The sequence below is a fragment of the Rhincodon typus genome, chromosome 24 (genome assembly GCF_021869965.1).
Source record: "Rhincodon typus isolate 14 chromosome 24, sRhiTyp1.1, whole genome shotgun sequence".
In the NCBI taxonomy this organism is placed as follows: domain Eukaryota; kingdom Metazoa; phylum Chordata; class Chondrichthyes; order Orectolobiformes; family Rhincodontidae; genus Rhincodon; species Rhincodon typus.
The window spans coordinates 46,212,229-46,223,274 of NC_063355.1; the positions used below are offsets into that span (position 1 = coordinate 46,212,229).

Sequence of the window (11,046 nt, forward strand, 5' to 3'; positions counted from 1 at the left end):
CCTGCTGTGTTCATCCAGCTCTACACCTTGTTATCTCAGATTCTCCAGCATCTGCAGTTCCTACTACCCCAGAGCTGGGAGGTATTTTCTAGTGATCAATTCCAGTGATCTGTTGCAGTGATCAATTTCACTCATCCCTGATAATAAGAAGACTCTGAAGAGCTGAAATGGAGAATTGAAGAGGCCTGCTCATTAATTACCGTATCGAATGTCAGATGCCATGCTGCGTTGAGTTGGCCATTTCCTTCGACTGGCAACATTACGATAATAAACATCATCTCTCGCCAGAGAGATATTCCCTTCACTTCCTGAACGGGAATGGCCTCCTTCACTGTTACTGTCCACTGTGATTTCTGTATGGAGATAGAATATCAGATGTTACAAAGTCAAAGCAAACTGCATTAAAACACAGCCCTTTCACTGAATTGGTGCCATGATCATCTTTACCAAGACATTACACATTTCCCTGTAAAGGTTCAATAATTTCAACCAGGTCCCACCAAACTGCTTTGAATTTTTAACAAGAGTTCTGTATTGTCTTACTCTTGAGAAGCTCCAGCCTTTTTTCAGCGTAAACCTTTCTGTCGTGATATCAAATTAACCTGATGTTGTGTGATTTCAAGGGAATCAAGGTTGAAATCCAGATGGAGACAGATGTTATCCCTGGCTCCCAACAGATATAGTTTTTTTCTAATGAATAATGTCACTTGTAATATTGCTATCATTCAGTAAATTATGTCTTGTTAAGACAGTGCTTCTTCTTGTTAAGACTCATGAATGGCTCATCCTCTCTCACTGTTAACTGAACAAACCTTAGACCCAGTACAGAAAGATTCCCCACCAGGAGTTTCTTTTAAATTTATTCATTTGCAGGATATGGGTGTCTGACTAGGCCAACATTCATTATCTATCACCAAAAGCCCAGAGAACAGTTGAGAGTCAACCATACTGCTATGGGTTTGGAGTCACATGTAGGCCAGACCAGGTAAGGACAGCAATTTCCTTTACTAAAGGACATTGGCGAAGCAACTGGTTCTTCTAACAATGATTCATGGTCATCACCCAATTCTTAATTCTACATTTTTATTGACTTCAAATTCCACCATCTGTCATGGTGGGATTCGAACCCAAATCCCCTGAACATCACCTGGGTCTCAGATTAACAGTTTAGTGATAATACCACTAGGCCTGACTAAACTGTCATTGTTTACTTCAAAGAGCAGAAAGGAGGGTTGTGGCAGAACTCAAACCCAACCATTAGGTGTTGGTGAACGTTTCTGCCCAGTAGTGGGCATCGTTACTGAAATGCCACAAGGTAACAACAGAAGGAAGAATGGCTTTCAGAAGACAAGAGTGCTTCCCCATTTTATATACTTTCCTTTTTTCAGAATACTCAATCATTCAGCAGCTGCAAATGTTTGTTCAAAACGTCTGGAAGAAAAAACGTCAACACAGAAACAGCACTCCAGCCTAAAGCATTCACTTCAAATCCTGGTAAGAGGAATAGGAAAGATAGTATGTGCCAGTAAGAGCTTAGGAAACCAGTCACATTGTTAGTCTCAGAGTATGGGATTTATAGAGGCATCCTGATTCAAAGATCAGCTGGGGAGGGCCTGTTTCAGAGTTCCATGAGTAAAATTAAAAATCCTTGTAAGTAAGCGGAGAAACTTCAAATTAATAGCATAAAGTACCAGGCTGGGAGAGACAGAAGTTAAGAAATGAGTACTAACCATTCACAATAAGTGTAATGAGTGTTACACACTGAGTTCACACCATGAGACCTGTCTACAGCAGTGGAAGGAAGGGTCATAGATTTAACTAAAATACTAAGGCTGTAGCAGTGGGGAATCTCACAGACATCACTGCTGCAACAAACAGATTATTTAAAAGATAAAGCAGATAGTTTTTAACTGAAAAAGGTAGTCAGAAAGCCGCAGATTAATAATGTAAACATTCTCCCTCCCACTCCCCTGGTGACATGTCCATCCTTGGCCTCCTCCACTGTCACAGTGAGGCCAAATGTAAATTGGAGGAACTACACCTGATATTTCACCTTGGGAGCTTACAGCCCAATGGCCTCAATATTGACTTCACAAGCTTCAAAATCTCTCCACCCCCAACCTTTCCATCTTCCGACTCAGACATTCACTCCCCCCTTCCCACTGACCAACCACAATAACCCCCTACCTACATTCACCTATCTCCATCGCACCTACCCACGCCCCCTCCCTCTATTTATTTCTGGGGATTCCCCCCTCCCCAGTCCTGACAAAGAGTTTTGGCCCGAAATGTTGACTTTCCTGCTCCCCGGATGCTGTCTGACTGGCTGTGCTTTTCCAGCTCCACATTTACTGACTCTAGCTTCCAGCATCTACAGGCCTCACTGTCTCCAAGTCAAAAAGGTTTATTTAGCCTGCATCTATAAAACATTTTTGGAGAATTATGGAATGGGACATGCTGGTCCTTTGGGCTGTGAAAGGTGGGGATGTGAAAAGTTTTGACCATGAAAAGACAGGAAGCCATTATCTTGGCTGGAGAAAGCAGAACAACATCCATTTTACATGCAGAAGGCAGAAACCAGAAAACGATCCCCAGTAAGCAGCACACAGATATAGCACTGTTATTTATCAGAAAAGATTCAAAGGAAGAAGAATAAATGAACTCTTTAAGTGGACATGACAGGAGAAACAATATTGCTGAAAGGATTTAATATCAGAGAAGGGAAAAATACAGGACAAGATTGGACATCATGGAGATAACAATGCTTAGGATGCAGAATTGCTTCAAACGTAAATGTTAAATCTCAGGCTGCTGCTATATTTAATAAGACCTAGAGCGGACAACATTGTAAACTGCTAAAATGTAAAAGAAGGCATTGGACAATTCACAAGAAATACCAAGTGAAGGGTAAAGAACATTTATACTGTATGGGAGGAGGTGTTTTTGTGATGTGGGTGTGGCCTCACTAATGAACTCTCCACCTATCCTCTCCTCTATCCCTCTTCTATCCGCCTCCCACTCTCTCCCTATTTATTTCAAAACCCCCTTCCCCTCCCCCTTTTCTGATGAAGGGTCTAGGCCCGAAACGTCAGCCTCTCTGCCCCTATGATGCTGCTTGGCCTGCTGTGTTCATCCAGCCCTGCACCTTGTTATCTGCAGTTTAAACACTGGCCCACCATGTCACATTGCTCTCTCTCTGGGGCTACAGCTATTTTCAAGCTTCAACATGAAGTCAGATTAATCTCAGTTTTATAAATTAACAATCGCTGTTTATGGAAGAGACTTCGGACTTTTAGTAAGAGAAATCTTCCCTCCCATTTCTTAGCATCATGATTCATAGAATCACTGAGATGTCACAGCACAGAAAGAGACCAGTCAGCCTCACATGCCTGTACTGGGTTGTTAAATGAGCATTGTTATTTAGGAGATTTATAGACTACATCCCAGACACCACCATCACCATGCCTAGATATGTCCTGTCCCACCAGCAGGACAGACCCAGCAGAGGGAGTGGCACAGTGGGATACAGTCAGGTATATAGTGGTATACAGTTGCTCTGGGAGTCCTCAACATTGACTCTGGACCCCATGAAGTCCCATGGCATCAGGTTAAACATGGGCAAGGAAACCTCCTGCTGATTACCACATACCGTCCTCCCTCAGCTGATGAATCAGTCTCTCCTCAATGTTGAACAACACTTAGAGGAAGCACTGAAGATAGCAAGGGCACAGAGTGTACTCTGGGTGGGGGATTTCAATGCCCACCACCAAGAGTGGCTCGGCAGCAGTATTACTGATTGAGCTGGTCAGGTCCTAAAGGACATAGCTGCTAGACTGGGTCTGCAGCAGGTGGTGAGGGAACCAACAGGAGGGAAAAACATACTTAACCTCATCCTTACCAATCTGCCAGCTGCAGATGTATCTGTCCATGACAGTATCGATAAGAGTGACCATCGCACAGTCCTTGAGGAGACAAAGTCCCCCCTTCACATTGGGAATAACCTCCATCGTGTTGTGTGGCACTATCACCGTGCTAAATGGGACAGACTTCGCACAGATCTAGCAACAAGACTGGGCATTCATGAGGCGCTGTGGGCCATCAACAGCAGCAGAATTGTACTCCAGCACAATCTGTAACCTCATGGCCCGGCATATCCCCCACTCAACCATTACCATCAAGGCAGGGGATCAACCCTGGTTCAATGGAGAGTGCAGGAAGGCATGCCAGGAGCAACACCAGGCATACCTGAAGATGAAGCCAACAAACAGGACTAGTTGCACACCAAACAGTGAAAGCAGCAAGTGATAGATAGAGCTAAGTGATCCCACAACCAACGGATCAGATCTAAGCTCTGCAGTCCTGCCACATCTAGTTGTGAATGGTGATGGACAATTAAACAACTCACTGGAGGAGGAGGCTCCACAAATATCCCCATCCTCAATGATGGAAGAGCCCAGCACATCAGTGCAAAAGATAAGGCTGAAGCATTCGCAGCAATCTTCAGCCAGAAGTGCCCAAAGGATGATCCATCTCAGCCTCCTCCAGTGGTCCCCAGCATTACAGATACCAGTCTTCAGCCAATTCGATTCACTCCACGTGATATCAAGAAACAGTTGGAGACACTGGATACTGCATAGGCTACGGGCCCTGACAACATTCCAGCAATAGTACCGAAGACTTGCGCTCCAGAACTTGACGCTCCCCGAGCCAAGCTGTTCCAGTACAGTTACAACACTGGCATCTACCCAACAATGTGGAAAATTGCCCAAGTATGTCCTGTATGTAAAAAGTAGGACAAATCCAACCCGGCCAATTACCGGCCCATCAGTCTCCTCTCGACCATCAGTAAAATGATGGAAGGTGTCAGTAACAGCGCTATCAAGCAGCACTTGCTCAGCAATAACCTGCTCAGTGACGCCCAGTTTGGGTTCCGCCAGGGCCACTCAGCTCCAGACCTCATTACAGCCTTGGGTCAAATATGGATAAAAGAGCTGAATTGCACAGGTGAGGTGAGAGTGACAGCCCTTTGCATCAAGGATGCATTTGACCGAGTGTGGCATCAAGGAACCCAGAGAAGCTGGAATGAATGGGTATCAGGGGTAAACTCTCCGGTGGTTGGAGTCCTACCTGACACATAGGAAGATGGTCGTTGTTATTGAAGGTCAGTCATCTCAGCTCCAGGACATCTCTGCAGGAGTTCCTCAGGGTGGTACCCTCAGCCCAACCATCTTCAGCTGCTTCATCAATGACCTTCCCTCCATCTTAAGGTCAGAAGTGGGGATGTTCGCCGATGATTGCAAAGTTCAGCACCATTCGTGACTCCTCAGATACTGAAGCAGTCCGTGTTCACATGCAACAAGATCTGGACAATATCCAGGTTTGGGCTGACGAGTGGCACGTGACATTCATGTCACACAAATGCCAGGCTGTGACCATCACCAGAAGTGACAATCCAACCACCGCCCCTTGACATTCAATGGTGTTACCATCACTGAATCCCCCACTATCAACATCCTGGGGGTTATCATTGACCAGAAACTCAACTGGACTCACCACATAAACACAGGGGCTACAAGAGCAGGCAGAAGCTGGGAATACTGCGGCAAGTAACTCACCTCCTGACTCCCCAAAGCCTGTCCACCATCTCCCAGGCACAAGTCAGGAGTGTGATGGAATACTCCCCACTTGCCTGGATGAGTGCAGTCCCAACAACACTCAAGAAGCTTGACACCATCCAGGACAAAGCAGCCCCCGCTTGATTGGCACCACATCCACAAACATCCACTCCCTCTACCACCGACGCTCAGTAACAGCAGTGTGTACTATCTACAAGATCTGCTGCAGAAATTCACCAAAGATCCTCAGACAGCATCTTCCAAACCCACGACCACGTCCATCTAGAAGGACAAGGGCAGCAGATACATGGGAACACCACCCCCTGCAAGTTCCTCTCCAAATCACTTCCCATCCTGACTTGGAAATATATCACCGATCCTTCACTGTCGCTGGGTCAAAATCCTGGAATTCCCCCCAAGGGCATTGTGGGTCAACCCCCAGCACATGGAGTGCAGCGGTTCAAGAAGGCAGCTCACCACCACTTTCTCAAGGGGCAACTATGGACAGGCAATAAATGCTGACAAGTTAGCAACACCATTTCCCTCAAATGAATAAAAACATGTGCTGATGTACAGTGTGGGGCCGGAGGAGCACAGTAGGCCAGGCAGCATCAGAGGAGCAGGAAAGTTGACGTTTCGGGTCATTTCTGAAGAAGGGTCTCAACTCGAAACATCAACTTTCCTGCTCTTCTGACGCTGTCTGGCCTGTTGTGTTCATCCAGCTCCACACTGTGTTATCTCTGACTCCAACATCTACATTTCTTACTATCTCTGAATGACCTGATGTACCTTGTGATTCGGGGGGTTAATGACCTGATGGACCCTGTGATTTGGGGGGTTAACTCACCAATTGATGGCACAGTCATGGGCCTTCCTCTCTGGGCACTACCATGAGATGCCCGTCGGCCCAGATGATCCATTCTGTCCAACTTGCGCCCGGATCCCGCTGGATTGCCTAAAATCTGGAGAGAGAAATCCAGACACAGGGAGGTAAATTGAGACACCAGGAACGTATCCCCTTTTCATTCTACTGCAAAGAAACTAAAACAAAAACAGATTGACTGGGGTAAATTCTAGTCTACAGAAAAGCAACTAGTCAAATTAATTGGTCAAATTAAGAGTGACAGCCAATGGGTACAAACAGACCCTGTGAGGAATTGGGCTCTTTGCAAGCAATGAAGATATCAACAACGATGATTGTGGGCATTTAGTGCAGACCAAGCCAAGCATAGGAGAAATAATTCATAAAGCATACCAAGAAAAGAAAATAAATAAGCAGAGAAAAGAAAAAGGAGAATAATTAACAAGATTGATTGGCAAGCAGATGGCAGGAGTGATGCTAATTCCACACACCAGTAATCTTTCCTTGTCCCTTTGGACACATACTGTAACTGCATCTGGCACACTAGAGTTACTTGTTTTTAATTTAGTCGTCCAGGCAACCTGCTTCTCTTCTGTGCAGACCATGTCCCTTCCATTATTGTTCTCTGTCACATTCTTCTCAGCTCTGTACTTTCGTGTATCCCTACTCGCAACATCTGAAACTGACAGGGACCTGCCGCCTGAAGCTTCTGCACTGAAGAAGTCCTCTTCAATGCTAACTTGCCTCTGTAAGGGTCTTTTGCGGGCCCTTGTCTGCACGGGGGCACATCTGTCCAGGCAGCCAGCAGATCCCGAATCATCGTCCTGTCCTGTTGTCGTAAGCCTCAGGGTTACACAGCTCTGTCTGTTAGTCGTGTTACTCAAGGATTGTGCAACCTCTTCCCCACTTGCACAGTCTAATGCACTGACTGCGCTCCTTGTGGCCTCTCTACTTAGTCTGCTAACCCTATCTTCCCACAAGTAATCATCCACATTGGGCGTAGCCTTTGGAGATGAGCTCTGCTCCTCAGAAGGTCTCTTTGACGTTAAGGGCTGTCTGTAGTCTTGCACGCAGGGCTTGCCCGGTCTATAACTCTGCAATCCTTTCTCCATCTTTGATTGCACTTCTATCTTCTGTCTAGCAGCCGAGTTGGGTTTGCCTTCTACAGGTTTGGGAGGCTGTGTCTCTGCATTTTCTCCACTTTCCTCGGCTAGCTCGGGAATACTGAAAAGTTTTTTATAATGAAGTTTCTGTGATGAAATGTCAAGGCTCTCCTTCTGAACTTCTCCAACTCTTTTATTCTGATTGGAGATCTACAAAGCAGTTCGTTAAACAAGACAATAGAAAATGTGGTCAAACAATCAAATGGGGAAAAGAAAATAAAGACAGAATTAGTTTCTAGAGCCAGTGGGAAACAGGAAGCATGCAGTCCATCCCATGTGGGTGATCACATGCTCTTAATGGGGTTCTGTAAAAATACAATCATGGTACAGAAATAACTCCAACTATTAAACAGAGAGCCTGAAGCTTAATAAAAAATACAAGGGGCTTCGCTGCTCCATGACTTATTCAATCAGGCAGGCAAACTAAGATAACAATAGCATAACGCAAGCAAAATTGCAACACATAGAACTGAGCTGTGCCCCTGAACCAGAATGGAAAGCAAGCTACCTGCTCAGTTACTCCCTGACTTCAGGACATTTAGCAACATTCACATGCTCACAGGCCCTGGGTTAGAGCAAAAACATTCGAAAAAGGCCAGCAACAAGATGTTGAATCTCCCACATTAGCAATGCCCTGCAGTGACCTGTTTAATGAATTATAGTGGATGGTGTTAGGGTCACCCATGGCCACAACAAAAGGAGCAATCTGGATGTGACTGCAAAAGGGAAACAATAGAGCAAGAAGCACTGTGATTAACTGAGTGTTTCCCCCAGGGATGTGCACTGGGCACTGGATACAGAGATCCAAGCAGACAGATTACTACTATTCATTCCCATTGGACAAAATCCCTCACCAGGATAAATAACTCGAAATTTTGGCAAATGTATCCTGTACTGTTGAAGTTGCAGGGTTATGGAGAATGAACAGGGAGAGTGGGACAGTAGCACAAGGCTGAATGGCGTTGTCCTGAGCTGTCAGTTTCTCTGGGCAGGTACTGCAATAACACAAGGCAAGGAGAACAACAAGGAAATTAATGTTATCAGTCAGTATCAAATCAAAAACATTGCAGATTTCTGGAGACTGTGATTGTCACATTGAAACAGTGGGCACAATTGCTCACAATAACCTTTGTCTAACTACACAGCAACATGGTCCGACTTCAATATCGCACTGCATCGTTAAATTCCAAACACATCAGTACCTAACTCCAGCATCCAGCTGGAAATACTCGGATAAGTCAACAGTGAAGAGCTTTCAAATTGGAAGCAGCTTAGACAGCAGTTGGTTTGATTAATAATCTCCTCCAGTGGGCCCTAGCATTACAGATACCTGTCTTCAGCCAATTCAATTCACTCCACATGATATCAAGAAACGGTTGGAGACGCTGGATACTGCAAAAGGCTATGGGCCCTGACTACATTCCGGCATAGTAATGAACTTGCTGCTCCCCTAGCCAAGCTGTTTCAGTACAGCCCCAAAACTGGCATCTACCCAACAATGTGGAAAATTGCTCAAGTATGTCCTGCACACAAAAACCAGGACAAATCCAACCCGGCCAATTAGCGCCCCATCAGTCTCCTCTCGATCATCACTAAAATGATGGAAGGTGTCATCACCAGTGCTGTCAAATGGATCAACTTATTGACACTGAGTTTGGGATCAAACAGGGTCATTCAGGTCCAGAACTCATTATAGCCTTGGTTCAAACATGGATAAAAAAAATCGAATTCAAGAGGAAACGTGAAGATGCCAGCCCTTGATATCAAGGCCGCATTGACCGAGTGTGGCATCAGGGAGCCCTAGCAACACTGCAATCAATGGGTTTCGGGAAAAAATGCTGTTCAGCACCATTTGTGACTCCTCAGATACTGAAGCAGTCCATGTTCAAATACAACAGGATCTGCACAAAATATCGGCTTAGGCTGAGAAGTGTCTAGTAACATTCACGCCACACAAATACCAGGCAATGATCATCTCCAATAAGAGACAATCTAACCACTGCCCCTTGAAAATCAATGGTGTTACCATCACTGCATCCCCCACTATCAACATCTGGGGGTTACCATTGACCAGAAACTCAATTTGACTCATCATATAAGTACAGTGACTACAAGAGCAGGTCAGAGGCTGGGAATACTGCAGTGAGTAATTCACCTCCTGACTCCCCAAATCCTGTCCCACCATCTACAAGGCACAAGTCAGGAGTGTACTGGAATACTCCCCACTCGCCTGGATGGGTGCAGCCCCAACAACACTCAAGAAGCTTGTCCATCCAGGACAAAGCAGCCCCCGCTTGATTGGCACCACATCCACAAACATCCACTCCCCCCACCACCGACGCTCAGTAACAGCAGTGTGTACCATCTACAAGATGCACTGCAGAAATTCACCAAAGATCCTCAGTCAGCATCTTCCAAACCCACGATCACTTCCATCTAGAAGGACAAGGGCAGCAGATACATAGGAACACCGCCCCCTGCAGGTTCATCTCTGAGGCACGTGCCATGACAAGTGGTTGACTGAATGGAGATAAGGAACAATGGCCGATCTTGGGAACTCTAACTGCAATCGTACAATCCCCATGAGGTGTACAGAGACCGAGCCCACACTCACCCCGAACCACAGCCCCTGCATCTCCCCTCCCTATCTCCCAGATCCTTCCTGTGCAAGCCTCTGAGATACACTGTCCCTGGCCTGGGGGTCCCTTCACATCACACTTTTGCTGGAGGCTCGGATATCTCAGGAATTGAATGATCTCTGCTTAGAGCATTCTTGAGCAGCTCTCAGTAAAATGTCACAGGATTTAGTGCACAGTAACAGACCATTCAGCCCGCTGCTCCCTGCTAGTGCTGATGCTTCACCTGAGTCTCCGTCCAGTTTATTTCATTTCATGCTGCCCCCCCAGTCTCTTGTTTCTTTCTACCTCGTGTTCAAACAGCTTTCCATTCAACGATCCATTCGATGCACACCCCCCCCAACTGACTGCTGTGGGAAGCGAGTTTCCTATTCCCCCCCCCTCCCTGTGGGAGTGAGTCCCCCAATCCCCCCACTCCCTGTGGGAGTGATACCCCAATCCCGCCACTCTCTGTGGGAGTGATACCCCAATCCCCCCACTCCCTGTGGGAGTGATATCCCAATCCCCCAACTCTCTGTGGGAGTGAGCCCCACACTCCCCACTCCCTGTGGGAGTGAGTCCCCCAATCCCCCCACTCCCTGTGGGAGCGAGACCCCCAATCCCCCCACTCTCTGTGGGAGTGAGCCCCACACTCCCCACTCCCTGTGGGAGTGAGTCCCCCAATCCCTCCACTCCCTGTGGGACCAATACCCCAATTCCGCCACTCCCTGTGGGAGTGATACCCCAATCCCCCCACTCCCTGTGGGAGCGATATCCCAATCCCCCCACTC

The 11,046-nt window shown here is 46.6% G+C and overlaps 1 protein-coding gene across 1 annotated transcript in view; it reads right to left on the reverse strand.

Moving 5' to 3' along the window:
• LOC109938765 (RIMS-binding protein 2-like) overlaps positions 1-11,046 on the reverse strand; it is an 80,276-nt gene that overhangs the window by 38,449 nt on the left and 30,781 nt on the right. The window contains exons 8-9 of the mRNA XM_048611764.1: positions 6,463-6,577; positions 201-353 (exon numbers count right to left, since the gene is read on the reverse strand). Of these exons, the coding sequence (XP_048467721.1) occupies positions 201-353; positions 6,463-6,577 (268 nt within the window). The remainder of the gene's footprint in view (positions 1-200; positions 354-6,462; positions 6,578-11,046) is intronic.